Here is a 27,374-nt window from a genome sequence, read left to right as displayed (position 1 = left end):
AAGCTGCTTGGGAGCTGGAGGGGACAGGGCCGCGCTCAGCAGGGGTGTGGAGGCTCCTTTCAGATCCCTTATGGGACGTTAACCCCATCATACAGGGGCTCTTTGAAGAAACATTGGGTCACTAAGGTCAGAGATTTATGTAGCTCCAGCACCCTCAAGGAGTCCTCTTTCCCTTGACCATGGGAACAATAGGCTAACAACAAAGGAGGCCTCTGTAATTCCCACCTTAGGAGCAAGAAAGAGAGCAGGAACACTTCCACTTGGCTCTGGAAGATGTGTCTTAAACACAGACTGAGGATGCAATCGTCTCACGAGCAGTGATTCAGGATGAGGTAAGAAATCATGTGGGAGCAAGTCTCATTCAACTGTTTAGGGAGGGCAGTACAGTGGTCTGAGGTGTCCACATAAGTACTGAGAACGGGGATTATTTAATAGAATTTTACAATCTTAGAGCTGGAAGGGATTTCAACAGTAACCTCGTCCAATCTTTGCGTTGCCATGGAACTCTTTCCTCAAACAAAAGCTTCATAAGAGCCCAAATACAAACCCCTGTGAAAGCAGAATTGCTCTGGCTGCAGAGTGGGGGAAGGGGGAGACAAAAAGAAAAAGTTTATTTACAAAATTAGAAAACTTTAAAAAATAATCATGGAAGAAAACTTTATTTCTATGCATATCATAAGGCTAAAGTAACATTGATCACAAAAAATAAAATTCCCCAAACCAATAGATTCTTTTTTTTTTGAGTCGCCCAGGCTGGAGTGCAGTGGCCGGATCTCGGCTCACCGCAAGCTCCGCCTCCCGGGTTTACGCCATTCTCCTGCCTCAGCCTCCCGAGTAGCTGGGACTACAGGCGTCCGCCACCTCGCCCGGCTAGTTTTTTGTATTTTTTAGTAGAGACGGGGTTTTACCGTGTTAGCCAGGATGGTCTCGATCTCCTGACCTCGTGATCCGCCCGTCTCGGCCTCCCAAAGTGCTGGGATTACAGGCTTAAGCCACTGCGCCCGGCCACCAATAGATTCTTGTATAGAGTGAAGCGACTTTGGCTCTTTAGGGACATTTTTACTTGGAGTCCTGAGAACAGAGAATATAACTTTCAGTCACAAGGAAATGAGCCTTGGATGGGAATTTTTAAGATTTATGGGAATTGTACTATGCTGATTTGGGACAATGAGCGTTCTAGTCCCACCAGGTGGCGCCCGCGTTCGGCATTCCGAGAACGTTTGGTGTCTTCTGCACTCCAGAATCTGGACAGTCCGACCGCCTCGTGCTTGGTGGGTTTACAAGCTCTGGTTCTTACCACCTATCTTCCAGGATTTTTTTTTTTTTAAACAAACAAACCCACAAAACATGACTGGATGCCACACTCAAGAAAACACTTGTGTTCGGGTGTTTTAACCTCCAACGATGGAAATCTGCTTAACATTGGTGTTTCTAAGGGGTCTCAGCATCAGAAAAGGAAAAAGACACATATACACGCATTCTAAGGAAAAAGTCAGGAAGGGCCTCGCAGGCGTCCTGGTGCGGCAGGAGGACGGTTAGGCGTTAGAAGCTTCTAGTTCAGGCTTTGCCGCTTTGCCGCTTCACGTTCATGAGGAAGCGAAACTCCTCTGGCCTTAGTTTCCTACGCTGTCTTCCCGTCTGTGGCTGACTGTTGCAGGGGAGTCAGACAAAGGCCCAGCTTCTATTCTGCATCCCAGCTAAGTCTGTAAAAGACGAAAGTCGTCGGGTACCTCGGTTACTGATATCAAATGTTCATAAATGGAGGCATCGTGTCAATAAATGGGTTATTATTGCTTTCTTATGTAACTCACAAACCCCCGGAGGGTCGTCCCCGTGGTGGGAAAGCCTAAAACAATACACATATGTTTTCTTTAATTTAAAATTCATATTGAAGCGGGAGGTTTTAGAACTTCCAGGATTCAACATGCTACTTAAGGGACCGCGGACCGTGAGGGGCGGGCAGCCCTTCTGAGATCGCGGGCTGTTACTTTCACCCCTCCTTCGCCGGACCCCTCTGTCCGTCCGCAGCTCGCGCCAGGGAACCCGAGCCGCCTAGGCCGCGGGATCCTCGCCTCCAGCCTCCCGCCTCCCGCGCCAGCGCTAGCACCGGCTAGGAGCGCCGCGTGGCCTGGACCGGCCCACGGGCCCCGCCCCCGTGCGTCAGCGCGTAGCTGCGCCGAGGCGTTTCCCGGGGGCGTGCCGCGGTTGCTAGGCGACCAGACCGCTCCCCCTCCCGCCCCTGCAGCTGCGTCTCCCCACTACCCAGCCGGAGCCGGTTGGGAGCGAAGGCGCGCTGAGCTGCAGTGTCTGGCCGAGAGTCCCCGTGGGAGCGTCGCGCCGCGGAGGAGCCGTCCCGGCGTAGGTGGCGTGGCCGGACCCTCCAACTGGCGCCCCTCCCCGCGCCGGGTCCCGAGCTAGCAGATGGGAGGCACAGCTCGCGGGCCTGGGCGGAAGGATGCGGGGCCGCCCGGGGCCGGGCTCCCGCCCCAGCAGCGAAGGTAACGGCGCCGCGGGGTAACGTGCTGGAGGCGCCTCAGGGAGCGGCTGGCGCGGGCAAGCGAAGCTTGGGGGCGGGGAGGAGGTAGAGTGAGCCTTCAGCAGGAGAGACGAGGACAGGGGTCTGACTGCCTCCCCGGGACCTCCCCCCACCTCCTCTCCGTCAGGGCCCCCTCCCCCCACCCCTGGCTCACCGGGGGCGGGGGAGGGGGCTAGAGCGGAGTTAGAGCAAGAAGAATTTCCACCCCTGGAATACCCCTGAAACCCTAGATCGGGGTATATGGTAAGGGATTATGAAAATCTAGGACTTTTTGTGGGGCTTTTTAGTAAACGGGGAGAGACCGGGAGCGATACCTTGGAAAGAAGCCCTGTTGCTTAGAGCGGATAAGCAAGGGCTGAACTCTTGGGGTTTGCTGTGAGGGGTGCGGTCTAGCTTCGGATGTGCAGGTTGTGGGCTGTGCTAGGTATGGCTTTCTCCGAATCCTATTTTGAGAGATTCCCCACCTTGCGTTGTATTTTACACCTCAATGGAGAGAAGAGACCCCTGCTCCCCGCTTTATTTGCATGCAGACTCTTGTTAATTTCTCCTCTGGCTGTTAGTCACTAGGCAATTTTGCACGTTTTCTTTTTCTTTATAAATGTGGACGCCTGTCCTGGTTTGTTTTATCAGGCTTATGGCAAAGGGTCAGTCACATTCGGAATATTTGGTTTCTGTCGGTGAAGCCGTTCCCTGTTAAAAATACAAATAATTCTATCAGAATGTGAGCATGTTTTTAAAAAGAGCATTCCAAAAATATTTGTAGGGATTTTTCACCTTTATATTTTTATAACACATCTATAAAGAAAACTCTAGAACGAATTTCACAAAACAGTTTTTAAAGGTGACCAGAATATTCCAGGATATTTTAAAAGACATTAAACAAATTATTCCTTTGCAACATCGTCATTGTTATATTCATAGTGTATCATGTAAAATGATACAATGAAATGCTGATGTGTGTAACTGGGAAATCCGTGTTCTTGGTAGCAGATGAAATACATTATTCAGGGCCATCTTGTGGATTAAATAAATCCTCTCCGTCTTTTGTGTTCCCTTGCAGTGGCGGAGCCACAGTGTTAAAGAACAGAGAAGTGATCCTTAATCATTTAGAATTTTGCCTCCACCATTCACCAGAAAATGAAGTGGAAAGAGAAGTAAATTCAGTACATTTTATATTTTAGAGCATCCTTTTAGTGTTTGCTGTAGTACTTAACTGTATTTTTCTACAAGTGAGGTAGATGTAAGTAGGTAAGCAAGTAAATTAATAAAGAGAAGACAGCCTTAAAAAGGCCTTTTATTTCTTGCCTGTAAGACCCAGAAGTGTATAGACTGGAGCTAGTCTTCCCATTAACATGGGGAAGACAGGCTCAGAGGAGAAGGTAGCACAGCCAATGTTAGAGCTGAGATTAGAATCCAAGTCTCTGACTTTGAAAAACTATTACCTCTGTTAGTTTTTTTCTGGTCTTTTTTTTTTTCTCTGTGAACTTCAGATTCAAACTAGACTTTATTTTCAAGTAGTAAGTTATTATGAGATCCTCCTGATAGTCCTTATTATTTTTAACAACATTCAGAGAGACTTGTTTCAACTATTTTAAAATAAAAACCTAGAAATGCTGTCCTTGAAAAACAAAAGTTGGATTTCCTCTCTTCCTCTTCCAAATACCCCAGTTGTTTGTATTCAGTGCCAAAATGTAGTGTAGACTTTTATTTCTATTACTGTTCCTTGTAGCAGATATGAAGCAGTTAAGATACAGGATTTTATATTCCTCAGTTGCTGACAGATTTTATCTGTAATCCTTTCAACTAGGTTGGGGGATGGTGTCTATGATACCTTCATGATGATAGATGAAACCAAATGTCCCCCCTGTTCAAATGTGCTCTGCAATCCTTCTGAACCACCTCCACCCAGAAGACTAAATGTAAGTAAAAGAAGTAATTCTTTGTACATGAGTTTTTTGGAAAGGAGGAAGTGCTACTTAATGCTTAAGGTACACTTACGTATCACTGACTACCAGACTTTTTTTTGTTTCTTTTTGATTCCTCTTGACTTTGAAATAACAATGTCTGTGGTCCAAATTTAGCTTTTCAGAATGATTTCAATTTGAAGCTCACCTTTTTATTTCAGTTTCCACTGGGATAAATATATAGCACTAGGAAAAAAATAATATGCTACTTTTATGTAGGTAATGCTTATTTTTGTATAGGATGATATACACCTAGTATTACAAAGGCTCCTTTTAACAAAAATAAGAAACAGAAAACATCTCGGAATTCATAGATCTGCAGGGTTTTTTTCCCCCTGCACGATGGAAATGCAGTCTTCATTTATTAGTATGCTAAAGAGAAACATTTTATAGATAGATGGTAATTAAGACAGTTTGGGACTGCGACACTTAGCCTTTTTTTTTTTTTTTTTTTGAGACGGAGTCTCTCTGTCGCCTAGGCTGGAGTGCAATGGCGTGATCTTGGCTCACTGCAACCTCTGCCTCCCAGGTTGAAGTGATTCTCCTGCCTCAGCTGCCTGAGTAGCTGGGATTACAGGCGCGCGCCACCACGCCCAGCTAATTTTTGTATTTTTAGTAGAGATGGGGTTTCACCATGTTGGTCAGGCTGGTCTTGAACTCTTGACCTCGTGATCCTCCCACCTCGGCTTCCCAAAGTGCTGGGATTACAGGCATGAGCCACTGCACCTGGCAGCTTTTTTTTTTTTTTTTTAACTTAAGGTAAAATTAATTCACATTCCCTCTGCATGCATAGAGTGGTAGGCAGAGCAGGGTTTGGCCAAGTTCCATGACAAGGAGAGGCTATCCTATGACTTTAAAATTTGCTGCATATGTCATCAGATGAACAAACTGAATAATTGAATTGACTCATTTGTAATATTTCTCTTTCACATTTCTGTGTTTAAGACCTGAAATTGTTTCTATATGGAAAAATCACTTGTATTTTTCATAGTCCTTCCTGTTGTCATCAGTTTTTGCTTAAAATCAACCTTTTTCCTTTTTTTTTTTTTTCTCCTAAGACGGAGTCTTACTCTGTCGTCCAGGCTGGAGTGCAATGGCGTGACGTCGGTTCATTGCAACCTCCGCCTCCCGGGTTCAAGCAATTCTCCTGCCTCAGCCTTCCTGAGTAGCTGGGATTACAGGCGCCTGCCACCACGCCCAGCTAATTTTTGTATTTTTAATAGAGACAGGGTTTCACCATGTTGGTCAGGCTAGTCTCGAACTCCTGACCTCAAGTGATCGACTTCCCTCGGCCTCCCGAAGTGCTGGGATTACAGGCGTAAGCCACCATGCCTGGCCCTTTTCCCCACTTTCTGTGCTAGTAGTATACAAAACGTGAGCTAAAAATATCTTGAAGGCTGGTCACCCTATTTTTTGTCCCCTTTTGGAATGTAGTGTGGTTTATTTCCATTCTTTGCAAGTTTGTTTCTTTAATATGTCAAAATGTCTAAGAACTTCAGAACCATATGCATCTTGTGTTGCCCATCAGATTGCTTGGTTACTTGCTGCCAATTGGCTCATCTCTATAGGAAACCATTTGCAATTGGGTTGAAGTGTTAACATCTGACTTTAAGTCATTTTGACTTTGATTTTTTTTTTTTTTTTGTGGTGGAGTCTCACTCTGTCGCCTAGGCTGGAGTGCAGTGGCACTATCTTGGCTTACTGCAACCTCTGCCTCCCGGGTTCAAGTGATTCTCCTGCCTCACCCTCCCAAGTAGCTGGGATTATAGGCACCAACCAACATGCCCGGCTAATTTTCGTATTTTTAGTAGAGACGAGGTTTCACCATATTGGTCAGACTGGTTTTGAACTCCGGAGCTCATGATCCGCCCACCTCAGCTTCCCAAAGTGCTGGGATTACAGGTGCGAGCCATTGCACCTGGCCAAGTCATTTTAACTTTGATTCAGAGTTAGCCAATGCTATTTACCTTCTAGTAGGTTACTTATTTTGTATGTTTCAGGATCAAAAATGAATTTCTTACTGCATGGTGTTCGGCATAGTAGTTTTGTAGGGGAGCAAGAAGAAAGATGTCTTTCTCGCGTAAAGATGTCTTTACGCATTACTCATTTCTTTTCTTTTTTTCTTTGTTTTTTTTTTTTTGCGACGGAGTCTCACTCTGTCACCCAGGCTGGAGTGCAGTGGCACTCACTGCAAGCTCTGCCTCCCGGGTTCACGCCATTCTCCTGCCTCAGCCTCCTGAGTAGCTGGTACTAAAGGTGCCCACCACCTCACCCGGCTAATTTTTTGTAGTTTTAGTAGAGACGGGGTTTCACCGTATTAGCCAGGATGGTCTCGATCTCCTGACCTCGTGATCCGCCCGCGTTGGCCTCCCAAAGAGCTAGGATTACAGGTGTGAGCCACTGCGCCCAGTCCTTTTTTTTTTTTTGAGATCAAATCTCACTCTCTCACCCAGGCTGGAGTACAGTGGCGCAATCTCAGCTCACTGCAACCTCCACCTCCCAGGTTCAAGCAGTTCTCCCTGCCTCAGCCTCCCGAGTAGCTGGGATTACAGGCATCTGCCACCATGCCTGGCTAATTTTTGTATTTTTAGTTGAGATGGGGGTTCCACCTTGTTGGCCAGGCTGGTCTCGAACTCCTGACCTCAGGTGATCCGCCTGCCTCAGCCTCCCAAAAGTGCGGGGTTTACAGGCATGAGCCACCGCACCCGGTTGTCCTTACTCATTTTGCTGAAAAAAAAAAAAATGCGTTTTGACCTCTTGGTGCCACTTAACATTTCATTATGCCATGACTCTATCCCGAGATCCTGTTGCCCTTTTTACAAAGTTTTCTAGCGTCATTTATTCAAGGTGCTCTTATGTTCTCATGGTAAACTATAAATCATCTGCCCCACAGACTTTTATTAGGTTAAGTTTTGTGTTGCAGGGATTTAGGGTTTGGGAGCCGGGGAAAAGGTAGGGTTTTATATCTGAGTGAGAAGGATATTCCTTTTGAATTTCTCAGCAAGATTTTTAAAACTTGATTAATGCAGTAGGAGATTCTATTTGAAATGCCAGAAGCCCATCAAATTAGCAGGGTATATGAAGCATTCTTATGAAGTAAAACATGATAAATATGACATTATTCATCTCTCTGGATATAATTACATGGTTAAGAAAATACTTCGTAGAGTCAATCATATATATTGCTTGGTTATTGCAATTCTAACCCTAGACTAGAAATATTTAGTGGTTTTTTTTTTTCAATAGGTTTTTGGGGAACAGGTGGTGTTTGGGTTACATGAACAAGTTCTTTAGTGGTAATTTCTGAGATTTTGGTGCACCCATTACCTGAGCAGTGTATACTGGACCCAGTGTGTAGTCTTTTATCTCTCACTCCCCTACCACCCCATCCCCCAAGTCCCCAAAGTCCATTGTATCATTCTTAAGCCCTTGTATCCTCTTTATAGCTTAGCTTCCACTTATGAATGAGAACATACCATGTTTGGTTTTCCATTTCTGAGTTACTTCACTTAGAATAATTCCATCCAGGTTGCTGTGAATGCCATTACTTCATTCTTTTTTATGGCTAAGTAGTATTCTATGAGAGATATATATATATGTGTGTGCGTGTGTGTGTATACACACATATATACATGTATATATATGCACATGTGTATATATGTGCATATATATACCATAATTTCTTTATCTACTCCTTGATTGATGGACATTTGGGGAAATATTTAGTGTTTTAAAACAATTATACTTTAATATGTGTGAACACTAGATTTTTTTTAGAACAATGGAAGGAAGGTTTTATTTATAGCTCATCAGACTTGATATGTAATTGATTCAGGCCAGTATTTGAGTTATTTACAGGAAAGGAAAGAAAGTTAAGAAGAGAACCCCTCCCTGAAAGGATTCCCTATTTAATAAATGGAGCTGGGGAAAACTGGCTAGCTATATGTAGAAAACTGAAACTGGATCCCTTCCTTACACCTTATACAAAAATTAATTCAAGATGGATTAAAGACTTAAAATGTTAGACCTAAAACCATAAAAACCCTAGAAGAAAACCTAGGCAGTACCATTCAGACCATAGGCATGGGCAAAGACTTCATGACTAAAAACACCAAAAGCAATGGCAACAAAAGCCAAAATTGACAAATGGGATCTAATTGAACTAAAGAGCTTCTGCACAGCAAAAGAAACTACCATCAGAGTGAACAGGCAGCCCACAGAATGGGAGAAAATTTTTACAATCTACCCATATGACAAAGGGCTAATATCCAGAATCTGCAAAGAACTTAAACAAATTTACAAGAAAAAATCAACCCCATCAAAAAGTGGGCAAGGGATATGAAATGTCTTCAAAAGAAGACCTTTATGCAGCCAACAGACATGTGAGAAAATGCTCATCATCACTGGCCATCAGAGAAATGCATATCAAAACCACAATGAGATACCATCTCACACCAGTTAGAATGGTGATCATTAAAAAGTCAGGAAACAACAGGTGCTGGAGAGGATGTGGAAAAATAGGAACACTTTTACACTGTTGATGGGCCTGTAAACTAGTTCAACCATTGTGGAAGACAGTGTGGCGATTCCTCAAGGATCTAGAACTAGAAATACCATTTGACCCAGCCATCCCATTACTGGGCTTATACCCAAAAGATTATAAATCATGCTGCTATAAAGACACATGCATACGTATGTTTATTGCAGCACTATTCACAATAGCAAAGACTTGGAACCAACCCAGATGCCCCTCAATGATAGACTGGATTAAGAAAATGTGGCACATATATACCATGGAATACTATGTAGCCATAAAAAGGATGAGTTCATGTCCTCTGTAGGGACATGGATGAAGCTAGAAACCATCATTTTGAGCAAACTATCGCAAGGACAAAAAACCAAACACCGCATGTTCTCACTCATAGGTGGGAATTGAACAATGAGAACACCTGGACACAGGGTGGGGAATATCACACACCGGGACCTGTCGTGGGGTGGGGGCTGGGGGAGGGATAGCATTAGGAGATATACCTAATGTAAAGGACGAGTTAACGGGTGCAGCACACCAACATGGCACATGTGTACGTATGTAACAAACCTGCACGTTGTGCACATGTACCCTAGAACTTAAAGTGTAATAATAATAATAAAAGAAGAGAACCCCTCCCTGTGTGGAAAAATTACCTCCCAGAATTCTCCAGATTCACTGGAGAAGATGACCTTGATGGTGGACTACACTGACGTAGCCTGCTTTGTTCTGGAAGGCATGCTGTAAGAGAGACGTAAAGTGCAGCCTACGTTGAGAATGTGAACAGGAGAGTGAGGAAGCCTGACATATGTTGGGTGAGGTGAGGCAGATGTAGTGGGTATGGTAAACCTACAGAATGGTGGAGACAGGGACAGCACAGCCCCTTTTAGGTATCTAGAGGGCTCCTACTTGAAATTTGGACATTTCTGTGTAGTTCCCAAAGGCAAAGTAAGACTTATTTTGCAAGGAGAGAAATTTAGGTTTACCTTAAGGAAAAACCATGAATCAGGGACTCCAAATGACATCATTAATATTATTGTAATAGTTCTGTGGAAATTACATTTCTGATATGTATCTGTTCGTATTTATGTTGTATACCTGAGACCCTCTCATTATCACAAACAGAAGTGAAGGCCTTCAGAGCCAGTGCAGCCTTACATGTAAGCAGAGTAGGGGAAATTCCCAGGGACAGACCCTGCACCACAAATAACCTTTCCTAACAGCTTGTCACTGGTGACTGCAGTTCCTAGAGAGGCATTCCTTTGGGTTAGGGCATTGATCTTCTGTTGAAGTTCAAATATCCATGGAGAAGTAACACAGTCCATTGTATAGCGAGTGGAAAGTATGTTTTATGTGGGGAGAAAGTGGGTGAGGCAATTCCGTGTATCCTAAGCGAAGGCCTATTGTGGGGGCCTTCATTGAGCAGAAGGCGTAGTTAGTGCTAGACGCTTGATGGAGGGAGATCAGACTGGAGAAATGGAGGAAGCCACCAGAGAGAGAAGAGAGAAAAAGGGAAGGGGAAGGGTGTATAGGAACTTAAACTTCAATGTATTGAGAATTTTGCTGAATTGTAACCAGTGTCTTAAATATTTTATAGTTGGTGAAGTTATTATTATGAATTAGAATTTGATTCACACAACATCCTACAAGCAGATATTATTATCCACATCTTGCAGATAAAGAAACTGAGGCTCAGGAAGGCAACAGGGATCTACAGTTTTTTTGTTTTTTGTTTTTTTTGAGAAGGAGTCTTGCTCTGTCGCCCAGGATGGAGTGCAGTGATGCAATCTTGGCCCACTGCAACCTCTGCCTCCTGGGTTCAAGCAATTCTCCTTTCTTAGTCTCCCAAGTAGCTGGGATTACAGGCACATGCCACCATGCATGGCTAATTTGTGTATTTTTAGTAGAGACGGGGTTTCACCATGTTGGCCAGGCTCATCTCCAACTCCCAACCTCAGGTGATCTGCCCACTTTGGCTTCCCAAAGTGCTGGGATTACAGAAGTGAGCCACCACACCCAGCTGGACCTACAGCTTTTAAGTAGCATAGCCAGGACCCCAACCCAGGCCTTCTGACTCCTTGTTTCTTCAGGATGTGTTTCAGAGACTTCAGCAGTAAATATTTAGATGCATTAAAGTTAGGTAGTAAAGATTTTAAGGACAACTAGCCAAGATGCTTGTAGATGTTTGTTTTTGTTATGTAAATCTAATTAAAACCAAACAATTAAAATTCTTTTTCTAGTTCCACCAGATTCATTCCCTAATAGATTGCAGGCTGGAGTGCAGTGGCGCGATCTCAGCTCACTGCAACCTCCACCTCTCCGGTTCAAGTGATTCTCCTGTCTCAGGCTCCTGAGTAGCTGGGAATGCAGGTGCGCACCACTACGCCTGGCTAATTTTTGTATTTTTAGTAGAGACGGGGTTTCACCATGTTGGCCATGCTGGTCTCGAACTCCTGACCTCAGGTGATCCACCCACCTTGGCCTTCGAAAGTGCTGGGATTACAGGCATGAGCCACTGCGGCTGGCCAATATTTAGATTCTATATGCAGTCCTGTTTATTTTCTTGACCAGTGATAGTTTTCTATTTTGGGATCAGAGAGACTGTACGTACTTGGGCAATATCTGGCCCCTTTATTTTAAAACTAAATGCCAAGCTGTGGCTACATTTGAACTGGCTTCTTGACTTTAAGATCATATAATACATGATGTAACTATAAGTGTTCTATAAATATTTAAATTGATTAAATGATTTTTTTTTTTTTTTTTTTTTTTTTTTTTTTTTTTTTTTTGAGGCGGAGTCTCACTCTGTCGCCCGGACTGGAGTGCAGTGGCCAGATCTCAGCTCACTGCAAGCTCCGCCTCCCGGGTTTTGCGCCATTCTCCCGCCTCAGCCTCCCGAGTAGCTGGGACTACAGGCGCCCACCACCTCGCCCGGCTAGTTTTTGTGTTTTTAGTAGAGACGGGGTTTCACTGTGTTAGCCAGGATGGTCTCGATCTCCTGACCTTGTGATCCACCCGTCTCGGCCTCCCAAAGTGCTGGGATTACAGGCTTGAGCCACCGCGCCCGGCCGATTAAATGATTTTTTAAAAGGACTTTTATAACTGAATTACGGGGGCTGTCTGAAGTATGCCAACACTTAAATTTTTGTCATTTATGTTTTTTAATATTGTTTTTTGTTATTTATTTTTGGTAATTTATAAATACAATTTTTGTTTTGCTTAGGTTATATTAAAATTTCTGGTTTTTAAAGATTTGACCACTTTTTAGCTTACATTTTTAGAGATTATAACTGTAGCCCAGAGCTCCTCCGGAATTAATCTGTTCCTCATACTATAGATTATCAAACAGATAAAGGACATAACTCTTCAGGGTCCATTGAGAAAAACAGTTGTTCTTTTAAGTATCCTAGACTTCCTTTTATTTTTAACAACAGATTTAGTATTTTTATCTTTCCAGCCCCTTCTTAGTATTTTTCACTGATTTCTTTTTTTATTTTTTTGAGACAGTCGCTCTCTCTGTTGCCAAGGCTGAAATGCAGCAGTAGCGTGATCTTGGCTCACTGTAGCCTCCACTTCCTAGGTTCAAGCAATTCTCCTGCCTCAGCCTCTCAAGTAGCTGGGATTATAGGCATGCATCACCACATCTGGCCTTGTTTTTTTTGTTGTTTTTTCTTTTTTTGTATTTTTAGTAGAGGTGGAGTTTTGCCATGTTGGCCAGGCTGGTCTCAAACTTCTGGCCTCAAGTGATCTGTCCGCCTTGGCCTCCCAAAGTGCTGGGATTACAGGGATGAACCACCATGCCTGGCCAAATTTTTTATTTTATTTTTTATTTTATTTATTTTTTTGAGACGGAGGCTCACTCTGTCGCCCAGACTGGAGTGCAATGGCATGATTTGGCTCACTGCAACCTCCACCTCCTGGGTTCAAGTAATTCTTGTGCCTCAGCCTCCCAAGTAACTGGGATTACAGGCATGCACCATCATGCCCGGCTAATTTTTGTATTTTTAGTAGATATAGGGTTTCACCATGTTGGCTAAGCTGGTATCAAACTCCTAACCTCAAGTGATCCACTTGCCTTGGTTTCCCAGAGTGCTGGGATTACAGGCGTGAGACACCACACCCAGCCAAAAAATTTTATTTTTTAAGGTGTACAATATAATTGTTTTGATACAGGTAGTGAAATGGTTACTACAGTCAAGCCAATTAAACGTACCTGTCATCTCACAGTTACCCTTTTTTCTTTTTCTTTTTTTTAAAATTATACTTTATGTTCTAGGGTACATGTGCACAACGTACACATTTGTTACATATGTATACATGTGCCATGTTGGTGTGCTGCACCCACCCTTTTTTCTTAATATTAATTAATATTAATTTTACTTAGGTGTTTGGTTGTTTTTGTCCTTCTTTTCCTCCATCTTATTTCAAAAAACCTTGTTTCAATTCAAAGACTCTTAATTCAGAGGAGTAAGTAGAGCTTTTTTCTGTGGGTCACTGTCCCTTCCAGGAGAAGACTGTGGAAAACCTAGTGAAAGAAGTGGTACTCCTTAATCAAGTAGGCTCTTGCTGGGGAACAGTTTTTAAGAAGCACCTCAGGGACCTTGGACCCTCACTGTTATCAGGTACTTGAAGAATTGGTCCAGTTGATCTCCAGAGTTCTTTCTAACTTAGAGCTTTTGTGATTCAATGAACTAAGTTAAAAGGCTGCGGTAATTTATATGGGGACCTGGGAGTAGATGATTGAACACTTTTTTGATTCCAGGCCACAGCCAACATTCAGCCCTGCTAGTCTACAGATGCTGGGAGAACCTGGAGCTGAGTTATATTAATGGGAAGGGCCCTGGAATAGGAGCCAGAAGACCTAGGTTCAAATTCTGCTTCTGTCACTTGATGGTGCCTTATTGTTTACACTTCAGTAGGCATTATTTTAACCATGCTATTTGTCCTTAAGATTTGGGAAGATACTTGAAACAATTAGTAAACAGTGTAAGATAGTGCATATGTTATACATAATCAAGTACCAAATTATGTGGCATAAACTGGACAAACTGCAGTTAGGATGTGAGGTTAATTAGTATGGGCTTGGAGTAGTTCTAAGTGGAAGAGAGAGGAATTGAACTGGGCTTTGAAGGAATGTAGGAGTCGAGGGGATGAGGGGTAGACAGATTCCCAGTACAAGGACACATCTTTAAGAAGGAACCTGGCATGTGGGGGGCATGGTAAGACCATCTTGTCTTGAACAAAGCAAGGCATGTATGGGGATTAGGGATGGCCGCAATATTCAGGGAGTCTGAAAATTAATATAACATAAGTTGCTAGAGACTCTTGCTTTTCTTATCTCCTTTTTGGATCATTTTAACCTTAAAGTAAATATGACTGGATATGTTTTGGTTAGAGGAGGGAAGATTCTTCCATCTTTCTGATGTCTTTATGACTTTAACATATTCATTGTCTCTTTCATAGATGACCACTGAGAAGTTTACAAGAGATCATACTCAGCACTTTTTGGATGGAGGTGAGATGAAGGTAGAACAACTGTTTCAAGAATTTGGCAACAGAAAATCCAATACTATTCAGTCAGATGGCATCAGTGACTCTGAAAAATGCTCTCCTACTGTTTCTCAGGGTAAAAGTTCAGATTGCTTGAATACAGTAAAATCCAACAGTTCATCCAAGGCACCCAAAGTGGTGCCTCTGACTCCAGAACAAGCCCTGAAGCAATATAAACACCACCTCACTGCCTATGAGAAGCTGGAAATAATAAATTATCCAGAAATTTACTTTGTAGGTCCAAATGCCAAAAAAAGACATGGAGTTATTGGTGGTCCCAATAATGGGGGGTATGATGATGCAGATGGGGCCTACATTCATGTACCTCGAGACCATCTAGCTTATCGATATGAGGTGCTGAAAATTATTGGCAAGGGGAGTTTTGGGCAGGTGGCCAGGGTCTATGATCACAAACTGCGGCAGTACGTGGCCCTGAAAATGGTGCGCAATGAGAAGCGCTTTCATCGTCAAGCAGCTGAGGAGATCCGGATTTTGGAGCATCTTAAAAAACAGGATAAAACTGGTAGTATGAACATTATCCACATGCTGGAAAGTTTCACATTCCGGAACCATGTTTGCATGGCCTTTGAATTGCTGAGCATAGACCTTTATGAGCTGATTAAAAAAAACAAGTTTCAGGGTTTTAGCGTCCAGTTGGTACGCAAGTTTGCCCAGTCCATCTTGCAATCCTTGGATGCCCTCCACAAAAATAAGATTATTCACTGCGATCTGAAGCCAGAAAACATTCTCCTGAAACACCACGGGCGCAGTTCAACCAAGGTCATTGACTTTGGGTCCAGCTGTTTCGAGTACCAGAAGCTCTACACATATATCCAGTCTCGGTTCTACAGAGCTCCAGAAATCATCTTAGGAAGCCGTTACAGCACACCGATTGACATATGGAGTTTTGGCTGCATCCTTGCAGAACTTTTAACAGGACAGCCTCTCTTCCCTGGAGAGGATGAAGGAGACCAGTTGGCCTGCATGATGGAGCTTCTAGGGATGCCACCACCAAAACTTCTGGAGCAATCCAAACGTGCCAAGTACTTTATTAATTCCAAGGGCATACCCCGCTACTGCTCTGTGACTACTCAGGCAGATGGGAGGGTTGTGCTTGTGGGGGGTCGCTCACGTAGGGGTAAAAAGCGGGGTCCCCCGGGCAGCAAAGACTGGGGAACAGCACTGAAAGGGTGTGATGACTACTTGTTTATAGAGTTTTTGAAAAGGTGTCTTCACTGGGACCCCTCTGCCCGCCTGACCCCAGCTCAAGCATTAAGACACCCTTGGATTAGCAAGTCTGTCCCCAGACCTCTCACCACCATAGACAAGGTGTCAGGGAAACGGGTAGTTAATCCTGCAAGTGCTTTCCAGGGATTGGGTTCTAAGCTGCCTCCAGTTGTTGGAATAGCTAATAAGCTTAAAGCTAACTTAATGTCAGAAACCAATGGTAGTATACCCCTATGCAGTGTATTGCCAAAACTGATTAGCTAGTGGACAGAGATATGCCCAGAGATGCATATGTATGTATTTTTATGATCTTGCAAACCTGCAGATGGAAAAATTGCAAGCCCATTGGTGGATGTTTTTGTTAGACTAGACTTTTTTTAAACAAGACAAAACATTTTTATATAACTATAAAAGAATTCTTCAAGGGCTAATTACCTACCCAGCTTGTATTGGCCATCTGGAATATGCATTAAATGACTTTTTATAGGTCAATGCATCTTTGTTATTATCGTCAGAGGTATTTCAACTGATGTATTATACTATTGGTTTAAATCTCTTTCTCTCAAGATAGAAGGTGTAGCAAAAAATGTATCCAACTACTCCTCACTTCTAGTGTCCCTCGGGGTCTGTTCTGGAAAGGGTAATTTGGGATGTGGTGTTAGTTGTGGCCGAGAGCCAATGCTAGGTCCCTTACCCCAGTAGGCCATTGTCTAGGCTCATTCTAGGTGAAAGAGCTCACAGCAGACTGGGGTGGGGGAGCACCAGGAAGCTGTTGGTGACCTGGACAATTGGTGTCCCTGGTTTTCAGTGACTCATTCCTCTTCCCTTCAGTTCTCTGATGTTTGGTGTTATTATGTTGTTATTTTGCCTCTGATTTGTTTCCTAGTCACTCAAAGCATTTTACAGAAGCCTTACCACTTTACCAAATAACCCTGTAAGGTGCTGATTTAAAAATTGAGTCATATGCATCCTTCCTTCTTTCCTCTCCCATGTCCAAGGAAGATAAAACAGCTTCTCTGCCACAATTGACCCAGAATGCTAAAGATAGAGAATCAGCATGAAAACGGCAGCTCCCCAGCTTTGTGGTACTCCACGGACCAGCCTCCTTGCTGCATTTTCATAGAATCTCTTCCTTATAAAAGTAGTCACTCTCGGGTAAACCTTACTACAGTTTAAAAATGCTTCCCTCTTCTCTTTACAGCTACCTGCCACCTTAATATGCCACATTTTTTCCCACTTTCACTTTAAGCTTAATGCTATTCCCTAGATCTGAGTGAACTTCGGTTAGAAGAAAACTAAAAATCCAGAAACTGGTGATAATCAATTGTTTTCCCCTTTACATTTCTTAATTTTATTCTCTTCAACAGCTTTTCTTTTTCTCTGCTAAGATTTAAACAGTGAGGGCTGATAATAAAACTAGTTGTTAAGCCAGTGTCCTACTTAGAAGGGTGGAGAATGGACAGAAACTAACTCATTGCTACTGGGTTTTGTTTGTTTTTTCCAGTCCCTTCCTCTATTTCTGTCCTCTTCCAGAACAAAAGTATGCTCAAGTTCTATCCTAAATGTGTACTTTTGGCTGGGTATAGTGGCTCATGCCTGTAATGGGAGGCTAAGGTGGGTGGATCCCTTGAGTCTGGGAGTTCAAGACCAGCCTGGGCAACCTGGTGAAACCCCACCTCTACAAAAACAAAAATTAGCCAGGCGTGGTGGCACATGCCTATAATCCCAGCTACTTGGAAGGCTGAGGTGGGAGGATCACTTGAGCTGAGATTGTGCGGCTGCACTCCAGCCTGGGCAACAGAGTGAGACTCTGTCTCAAAAAAAAAGTGTGTTCTTTAAAGTAGAATATTTGCTTTTTACAATATAGTTCTCAGAATGATCCAGTTCCATTTATTCTAGAATGTGGTGCAAACTTGATGAGATTGGAAGAAGCTCTTCTTGTTGGGCAGTGTAGTAACAAGAAAAGAAAAGAAAAATACCATGGGTATATTATTTAGGGAACTTTTGCTTTATCCAAAAGTAGTCATGACTGCTGTAGCATAGGCTGTGAAAAATGAGAGTGCAAATCTCTCTCATTTAAATGTCCAGGATGGCTTTAGTCTCCCAAGTACAAAGGCCAGATGGCAGAGAACAGCTTAAACTGAGCCTTTAGCCTCATTAATAGGAGGAAGTCTTGGTACTTTTGGCAACTAAGAAACTGGATTATTTAAAACCTTAATTATCTCCTTTACTCCTGGTTTACAGAAGGCAATAAATATACAACTCCTTTAGATCCCTCTAACTGCTGCTGAATTTTCTTTCTAAGTCTGCATCCTATCTCTTGATTGCATTGTCTGAAGAAGCTGTGTGAAATTTGTCTGGTCATTGGTTTTCTTGTCTGATAGTGGTATCTTGATCTCTTCACATGTCACACTAAATGCTGCTCATAACCCATCCTCGTCATCTTTACTCATCACTGCTTTCTTCAAGGGAGGTCTTGAAACTGCCTCACCTACCTCATGATCTGCTAGTCGAAATAGTGACTCTTTGGAAGATTGGTAGTCTCTGAATGAATTATCCAACGTCTGCTTCCCCACATTAACTGCATTGCATAGTTTTGGGAACTTTGCAGGTGCTAAATATTCATGGCCATGAAGATGAAACACCTTGAGAAATGGGAACACCTCTTCACTGTGTACTTGGATCAGCCTTCTTTCAACTACCAAGAAATGCATGATTTCTCTGCCAACTTCAGGAAGTAGTACAGCACGATTGAATCCTTCAGTGAATCTCTTCATCATAACATAGGGTGTAAAAGCTCACATCTACTCAAAAAACTCAAATCTACTTTTTCAGTAGATATGAGCTTACATTGACTTATGAATGATTTTCTTGTAGGCCCAACTGTGTCACGACCCTCCAGTTGAAACAAAGCATGAGTTATTTTTATATTGAGTCCTTGAACTGCTAGCCAGGTAGATGTTTCCTTAAAGTCCAGAGCAGGATCCAAGTCAGATGAAGGAGGTGGCACACCTGGCTTAACTGCAGATCAGGGAGCATTGAACCTCTACAATTTGCTGCATTGGATTTGTGCTTGGGTTTCTCACTGAATAGTAAATTAGAGAAAATGCTGCTTTTACTATTTTGCATTTTATATCAACATTAGCAGCCTGTTCCCACTCGGGTGCTGTCCAAGGCACATGTTTCCTTGGGATGTTTGGACAGAACGATCTGGCTTGATGTATTTCTTGGGCTCTGGTACCACATCATAGAGTTGGTTAAATGTAGTCAGTAGCAGTGTCAAGACAGCTGACACTGTCTTCCAAGAGTGAATGTGTTTGCCTTTGGAACTGCTGCTAACACCATGTGTGGGGCGGCGAGCACATCTTTAGGTGGTGGCAAGGCTGTGTCTGATTGACACAGATCTCCAATCCCTAACACCATATTGCTGTTGTCCTGAATTTTCTAACTTGGAGAAATTTAAGGATCTCCTGCATTATCTAGGCAGAGCATATGTTGAGGTTGTTTTGCCAGTTGTTATCAGTGTTTAAGAAGTGCTCCTGCAAACAAACTGTGTTAAAAGGATTGCGACCTCATAGGCATCTGATGTACACTATGTTTTGGTGTTTGTGTTTTTAGAGTTCTAGCCAGTACTGTGCCTGAACTTGGGAGAGAAAGGACCCTGTGGCTGAGGTTGGTGTGTGCTCTATTTCTGTGTATCAAACGGACTATAAGGTTACTGAAACTGGGTTAAGTGAAAAGGCATAGACAACTCATTACACTGTAGACAGATTTTAGAAAGCTACAGGAAGGCAAATGGATGTTTCTGCCTAAATTTGGCAACCTAGAGAGTGATGCAGAGCAGAGTCACTGAGGTTGGCATGCCTGTCTTCTGCAGGCCAATGCAAGTTTTAGGAGAGTGGGCTGCTTAAAAACATGGTGCTCGTCCACATGAATTTGATGGTTTATGGGTGGATTTCAAGCTTAGGGACAAGTTGTGGTTTTTAGAGGCAGTAACCCTATGCCACCTTTTTGGCCACTGTTAAAGTTTCACTTGGATCCCTGCCCAGCCATAGCAATGAATGACCGAATTGGATCAGTTAGTGTAGAAATTCAGACTGTCTCTTCCTCAGTTATTGGATTGTTCTTTAGCCATTTTTCTTGTAGTCATTTCAGTCAAACTGGTTAGGTTAAGTGACTTACTGATTTCTAAATTAACAAAATTGAATTTCCAAATTGTTTCTGACATGGTGAGAGTTGGGTTAGAATTTTGATTTCATTCCCCAAGTCATTTTTTCTTTTTCTTTATTTTTTCTTTTTGAGACAGAGTCTCACTCTGTCGTCCAGGCTGGAGTGGAGTGGTACAGTATTGTCTCACTGCAGCCTCAACCTCCCAGACTCAGGTGATTCTCCCACCTCAACCTCCAAAGTAACTGGGACTACAGTCACGCGCTACCATGCCTGGCTAGTTTTTTGTATATCTGTAGAGGGGAAGTTTCACTATGTTGCTCGAGCTGGTCTTGAACTCCTGGGCTCAAGTGATCTATGTGCCTTAGCCTCTCAAAGTGCTGAGATTATAGGCATGAGCCACTGTGCCCAGCCTCATTTTTTCTTTCAATATTGGAAATTGGCTAATCCACCTAATACTGCTCATCCTCTTGTATTCTATCCTACCTTCTATCCTCAGAGTTATTGATATACTCTTTCATCATGTGCTATCATGATTTCTGCTTAGATTAGAAAGTAAGCTTCAAATGGGCAGGCCCATGTCTTCATATTGTTCTGAATTACAGATTTTGATGGCTGCTGATCATGTGCAGATGATGGAAGCTCATTTCCTTCCATGAACCAGGAGCATGCTCGCCTCTTCTCTTAAGTCTCTGATGTCTTCTTTTTGGGAAAGGGTAATCAGATAAGGATTATGTAAGGACACTTTCTTCTGGTCCAGTGTTAGATACAGTTACCTTGATAATAATGAAAAAAATGAGGCCGGGCGCGGTGGCTCAAGCCTGTAATCCCAGCACTTTGGGAGGCCGAGACGGGCGGATCATGAGGTCAGGAGATCGAGACCATCCTGGCTAATACGGTGAAACCCCGTCTCTACTAAAACATACAAAAAAATTAGCCGGGTGAGGTGGTGGGCGCCTGTAGTCCCAGCTACTCGGGAGGCTGAGGCAGGAGAATGGCATAAACCCGGGAGGCGGAGCTTGCAGTGAGCTGAAATCCGGCTACTGTACTCCAGCCTGGGCGATAGAGCGAGACTCCGTCTCAAAAAAAAAAAAAAAGAAAAAGAAAAAAGAAAAAAATGAATACCACCAAAACCTAACTATGATGTAAGAATTCTGCTTCTGCCCCCCAGGGGCTCTGAAAGAGTCTAGCCTGGATCTTCTTTCCCAGAGGAAGTTTGACTTATGACCATATTAGTATGCTTTATTTCTCAGTGTTTAAGGGAGTTGGGGCTGACAGGTTAGCTGGCTAATGTCATTACATTTTAGTTTTTGTGACATTTAATCTGTTAAGAAGGGGGCTTATTGCATAATCAAAAAAGAACAATAAAAAAATAAAAATTTCTACTGTGAAACTATTTTGATCTGTAGCAGCTAGTCATGTTAAAACACTTTCTGTTTTGCTTAATTCGTAACTACGCATAATTAAAGTTAAATGCTAAATTTTAGGTAGCAGCTGATAAATGCTTCTAAGCTTTCCTGACAGAATACTCCTACTACTTTGGTGAATCATGGAAAATTCTTTCTCCTTTATTTTTAATTATTTCTTTTGCATCTGTTATTGATGTCATCAACACGGAAGTTGGAAAGGTGACAAAGATTGTTCTAGACTGCCTCTGTATGCTTTTTCTCCTCTGAAAATTAAAAATACATACTTATACCTTGAGCCAGGTGGAATTGCCAGAACATGTTTTCCTCCGTGTCTTCAGTCTAGGTGACCAGTCTGTAGAGCGCTATAACTTATTAGGCTTAGAGCAGCGGCAGGCATCTATGCTGTGGAAAACCTGGAGTCAGTACAAATAAGGAGTAAGAAAAGGCCAGGGATTGACAAATCAAAGAAGAGTTCTGCTCTGCCAGAGATTAGCCTCCCAGTTCTAAACATATTTTTAATATCCCCATTTTAACATATCCCATTTTCACCTTCAACCTATACTTCCCGAAGCCCAAACTTTTAAAGAATGTACCTCCAGACCTGGCCTTCAGCCTAGTATGATTAGGGTGTTTTTCTGAGTGTCTGTCAAATTATACTGGCTAATTTCAATGAGAAAAGATTGTAAGAGTCATAGTGAACCCATCCATAAAAGGACTAAAAGCTCTCTGGTTCCTGAGATCCACAACCCCTGAGAGAAGCCAAAACTACAAATACATCGTCTAGACTTTGAAGAAGCAGGATATGATTCTTAATATAGCTCACCCACCGCTAAGTCAAGCCTAGACTCTAATGTTTTTCTATAACAGGAGAAGCCTCCCTGACTGGAGACTAGAAAGAGTCTCACATCTTCTGCCACCACATGAATAGACTAAAAAGAAAGGAGAGTCCCAGATGGGGCCAAGTGGTGACCTGTAGCTATTTCAGCTCACAATGTCAGCCTCTAAAGCATCAGGTTTGAATGACTTTGGTGTCATGGGATTCTGTCCATTGTCCGTTTGAGTCTGCTGACATGCTTCCTCTGGAAAGTGCAGTTTGGCATGGATGAGTCAGTGGTTTTTTATTTTGGGGTGTTTTTTAAAAAATAAAAATGAATTACTTTGAGAATTTTTTAGCATCTCCTGATTGTTTCAAAACCAAGGCCGAGAACTGTCGCAGGCAAGAACTTGTGTGCCAAACTCTGAAGGAGGTGAGTACCAGTCACTGGGTAATTAGGGCTGTGCGGCAGGTACAGCTTCTCTCACTTGATGACAGTGATACAGAAAGAAAATCTTGGGAAGGAACAAGTCTTCCCTGAGAAACAGCCTTACAGAGAGTCCACCAGTATTCCTCCTTTAGTACCCAGAGCTTCTGTTCACAGTCTGCTTTGTGAGCTCCAGCCTTGCTGTGAAGGAAAATGGGAAAACATGTAGAATGCTCAGGGCTGACCATCTCCCAGGAACCTGAATCAGCAGCTCTCCCATTTACCCTCTTGGGGCCCAAGCTCAGCTTAAGGATGAAACCTGACACGCAACTTTAAGGAATACAGTTTATTTGGGAAGTTTGGATGTTTTTCTTAGGCCCAGGCCTCAGTCTGTGGGATAACTTTTAAAGCCTAAGGGAACTGAGCAAATGAAAGAGGAAAACAATGTTCCTAAGGGCTGTGGGCTCTGCTCCACCCTGCTTCTGATCTGGCCCTGAGCCACGATTGCCCTGGCAACAGGAGCTAATTGGATACCTAACAGGGACTGCCTTCTGCTGCCCTTGAGTTGTCCCCTAGATTGTTGTGGCGTGAATACAGTTCACTCCAGCCTTAACCTCCCTGGCCTCAGGTGATCTCCTACTGCAACCTCCCAAGTAGCTGGAACTACAGGCATGTATCACCATGCCCAGCTAATTTTGTTTATTTATTTATTTTTGTTTTGAAGATGGAGTCTCACTCTATTGCCCAGGCTGGAGTGCAATGGCACAATCTCGGCTCACTGCAGCTTCTGCCTCCCAGGTTAAGTGATTCTTCTGCCTCAGACTCCCGAGTAGCTGGGACCACAGGAGTGCGCCATCACACCTAGCTAATTTTTTGTATTTTTGATAGAGACGGGGTTTTGCCATGTTAGCCAGGCTAGTTTTGAACTCCTGACAGGTGATCTGCCTGCCTCGGCCCCCCAAAGTGTTGGGATTACAAGTGTGAGCCACCGCGCCCGGCCAGTTTTTTTGTGTGTTTGTGTATTTTTTTTTTTTTTTTGTAGAGATGGGTTTCACCATGTTGGCCAGGCTGGTCTCGAACTCCTGGCCTCAAGCCATCTGCCCATCTCAGCTTCCCAAAGTGCTGGGATTATAGGAATGAGCCACTGTGCCCAGCTTTCCCTGGATTCTTGAACAGGGTTTCTGCCTTATGGGAGCCCAGCCTAAAGCTAGAAATGGACCTTCCCATATTCACATGGAGCAAATCCAGGTTAGAGACATTAACTGCTGCTAGAGGAACTATAGACCAGGCAGAATTTGAAAGAACATTCAGCCTGCAATATCCCTGTTAAAATTTACCCATGATCAGGCCGGGCGTGGCGGCTCAAGCCTGTAATCCTAGCACTTTGGGAGGCCGAGGGCCACGGATCACCTGAGATCAGGAGTTCAAGACCAGCATGGCCAACACAGTGAAATGCTATCTCTACAAAATGCAGAAGATTAGCCGTATGTGGTGGCACATGCCTGTAATCCTAGCTACTCGGGAGACTGAGGCAGGAGAATCACTTGAACCCAGAAAGCGGAGGTTGCAGTGAGCTGAGATTGCACTCCAGCCTGGGCAACAGTGCAAGATTCTGTCTCAAAAACCAAACAAAACCCATGCTCAAAGGCACCACAAACCAGGATACTCCCATGGCTCTTTATGCCTTTTAAGACAAAAACTATCAGAGCTTAGAAAAGGCAGTGAAAATGGCAATAAGGACTACTAGTGCACTGCCTATTGCTTTTTACTTTCTAGGAAGGAATTTGTCAGTCCAAAGGCAGAAATGTAAAGTGACTGCATCTAGTCTGTGCAGATACTAAGGACTGACCTTGACCTTCCGGTAGAGTGAGCCTGGACATGATTTGACCTCATTTTGCAGAGGCTGCTCGGCCCTGCCTTTGAATCTGGCTGTTGATGATCTCCTGATTGAGGAGCATATCCAGGACACCCAATCTGAACCACTGCAGAGAATTCTTAAATCATTCCCAGGGTGGACCCCTGACCCAAGCTGTACTCACCTCTGCTGTTCTCAAGCATGTCTATATAGGCCTTTGTTGGTGCATTGATTCTTTCACCAGTGACTTGTTGAGCAACTGTTGTGTGCAAAAAAAGCACCCTAGTGGCATTTATCAAGGATAGGGAGTGTCAGCAGCATTGCTGACCATATGTTTAGAATCTAACAAAAGCTAGGCAATGGCTTCAGAGAAAACTTGCCAGCAAGTTATCTGCACTCTGTTCTGGTTTAAAATTTGTGTAACTCTGACAGTGAATGGGATGGGGAGGGGAGATGGTTTCAGAAGAGAATGTCCTCTGAGTCTGTGCATAGTATAGAATAAGGGGCTTCTGTCCTGAGCTGAAGGTGGAGGAGAAAAGATGGTAGGAATGAAAGGCATGAAAGACATGGCTATCCACTAGCAACTTGGCTCTCACCTCCCTGTTTCTGACCTTGAAGATGAGATGGGGTTACCCTTCAGGTTTCTCTGCCATGATTTCAGATCATGGGTTTGGCTCTTTCTTCTCCCTCATCAAACTGATTCTATCCCAGATTAGCCATCTTGAGGTCCGCGGGGGAGGAGGAACCAGCAGACCAGGCTTCCCTAGTTCTCTTCCCCGATTCCCTCATTTCCCTCAACAAGTAGCCCGCTGTGTTGCTGTTTTCTCTGGTTGCTAAAACTACATTGCTTACTTCTGTCCCACTAACAATCCAGCCAGAGCCTGAGACTGAGGTGAATACAAGAGATGAATTCAGAAACCTCATCCCTGGGATCTTTCACCCGAGTTTTTGAGCCAGTGTCCCACATTGTCCTGGTGCCATTCCCCTCTCAGCAAACTCTTCATTCATCGCTTTTCCCTTTGGAACTGAAGTCACTAGCTGCTTTAAAATGCCAGCGAGATGTCCAGGCAAAGTGGCATGAGTGAGAGGGAGGAGGCTTCAGAGCTCTTTAGGGGACCAAGAGGAGTGATGGACCACAGGTGCTTCCTCTCAATGCTGCTAAAATAACGAGGGGCAGACGCTTCCGTGGTGGGTCTTCCTGCAGGCACAACTGTTTCCCAACCGCTGTGTCACACACGCTATTGCTACCCCTTCCCAGCCCAACCTGGCCTGGGGCAGCTGCATTTCAAAGAGAGGACTTCCTCTGTTCTTCATTTAGTACCAGCCTTAAATTCTACTACATCCAGAAGGGGAGGCGCCGCTTTCGCTGGGAAAGCTGGGCTGGAGCCGGAGGAACACACAAGGCGGAGATTTCCCAGACCACAGAGTCGCAGTTGTGAAGTTAGAAACCTGGTAGGGAACAGCTGCGGGAGCCTCCTGGGTGGGAAGTGTCCTACCTCCCCAAACCCTGCGGCTGCACTTCCATGGGGCTCCCCGAGGGGGCGCCAGGCCCCGCCTCCACCTTTCTCTGCCTTCTCTTCAGTCGCTCAGTAAATGCCCAGTGTACTCGGTGGTCCAGGCGCTGTGCTGGATCCATTCAAACATAACACACGTTTAGTGGAAGGTCAAACATGTAAATAATTGAAATACAATGAGATGCATATGATGGTAGACTTGAACTAGTGCCCTAGGAGCCAAGTGTTCCTCGAAAGACCCATTCGGATGAAGGGTCCCTCACTAACCATGACCATTTCCTCTCCTTTGTTTCCCTTATTTCTACCCTAGCCACCACCCGCAGCACCAGTGGCCACCCACTATCTCCAGTGCCTTCTGCCTCAGAGATTGGGAATGAATGGTGCCCAGGCTCTTCCCAGCTGAAGAAGTGGGAGGAAGAGTGCCCAGCTGGAGAGATCAAACACCCGTCCCTTCAGTTCACAGCAGAGCCAGGGTTTATGACCAGACCCCTCCCTGCTGCGACCAACCCCATCCCGCCGCCACTGTCGTGTTTACAGCGCCTTTTCAGCAGTCCCCATCCCACTCCCCAAAGCTGCCAAATGGGTTTATTTTTACCTACTGGGTTGGAAAAGGGGCAAAGGCTGAGGCTGGGGCAGTTCTGTGGCGCCAGCTGAGGCTTAAATACAATGAGAAAGTCCCACCCTGCCAGCTCTGCCTGAAGAGAACCCAGTAGGAAATAAATAGCACTGTGTGTCCTGCCTGGATGCCTGGCCTGCATATGTCTGCCTGGACTCCAGCCTGTCACATGAGCCGAGGCGGGTTAAAAAGAGAGCTCGGGTGATCTCCCAGCTCAGGTATCTGTCCTGGCATGAGGAGCTGTGGGGTGAGGGTGCCAGCTTTTCTTTACAGGGCCTGGTGGACAGGGAGGCCCAGTGGGCAGGGGCAATTTGGGCCAGGGAGGGAGTGGGCCAGGAAGGGAGCTGGACAGGTGGACTTGGCCCCAGTGCCAGTCTGCCTCCAGCTATCAGCCTCCAGCTCTGGGCACTGGGAAAGGGTGATAACGTTGGTAAGGACACTGTGACTGCCTAACATTAGTAAGGGCAGATGACTGGAAGGGAGAAAAAGCTTGGCAGAAGTTCCAGGACTAAATCTTAATTTGGCCAAAGCCGTTGTTTCCGTCACACCCCACCCCGTGTGCGCATGCACACACACACACCACTGCATATCTTTTTCTTTCCCACAGCTTCGATCCCCTTCATGCATTCCTGCCCCTTCCTCCACCCCTTCCAGTTCAGAATGCTAGCATCTGCCTATCTCCAGCAACACAGACACTTCTCCCTCCTCCCATGCCTCTCTCCTGGGACTCAGGCTTGTGGCTGCTTCTCCTTTCTAGGCCTCAGTTT

At 44.3% G+C, this 27,374-nt stretch overlaps 1 protein-coding gene across 3 annotated transcripts; it reads left to right on the top strand.

Annotated features, from left to right (window-relative positions):
- The first annotated feature begins 2,257 nt into the window (after positions 1-2,257).
- On the top strand, positions 2,258-26,728 carry DYRK3 (dual specificity tyrosine phosphorylation regulated kinase 3). 3 transcript variants are annotated; one of them, XM_030937029.1, is made up of 4 exons: positions 2,258-2,498; positions 4,344-4,455; positions 14,492-15,621; positions 26,302-26,728. In XM_030937029.1, exons 1-4 carry the CDS (start codon positions 2,422-2,424, stop codon positions 26,366-26,368), a joined length of 1,386 nt encoding a protein of 461 aa, XP_030792889.1. In that variant the 5' UTR covers positions 2,258-2,421; the 3' UTR covers positions 26,369-26,728. The 3 variants fall into 3 exon arrangements, with proteins under 3 accessions (XP_030792889.1, XP_030792888.1, XP_010360802.2); XM_030937028.1 differs by lacking the exon at positions 26,302-26,728 and adding an exon at positions 3,597-3,690 and having other exon boundaries at positions 14,492-16,301; XM_010362500.2 differs by lacking the exon at positions 26,302-26,728 and having other exon boundaries at positions 14,492-16,301.
- Positions 26,729-27,374: the final 646 nt, after the last annotated feature.

This window comes from Rhinopithecus roxellana, chromosome 8, assembly GCF_007565055.1.
Source record: "Rhinopithecus roxellana isolate Shanxi Qingling chromosome 8, ASM756505v1, whole genome shotgun sequence".
Classification (NCBI taxonomy): domain Eukaryota; kingdom Metazoa; phylum Chordata; class Mammalia; order Primates; family Cercopithecidae; genus Rhinopithecus; species Rhinopithecus roxellana.
This window is presented reverse-complemented; position numbering and strand designations above follow the sequence as displayed.

What these genes read in the sequence shown, in the direction of transcription:
- DYRK3 (XM_010362500.2), top strand. Translation starts at nt 2,422, where the DNA reads ATGGGAGGCACAGCTCGCGGGCCTGGGCGGAAGGATGCGGGGCCGCCC. An exon ending in CTCCCGCCCCAGCAGCGAAG is followed by an intron (nt 2,499 to 4,343) that starts GTAACGGCGCCG and finishes CCTTTCAACTAG; the next exon opens with GTTGGGGGATGGTGTCTATG. An exon ending in CTCCACCCAGAAGACTAAAT is followed by an intron (nt 4,456 to 14,491) that starts GTAAGTAAAAGA and finishes TCTCTTTCATAG; the next exon opens with ATGACCACTGAGAAGTTTAC.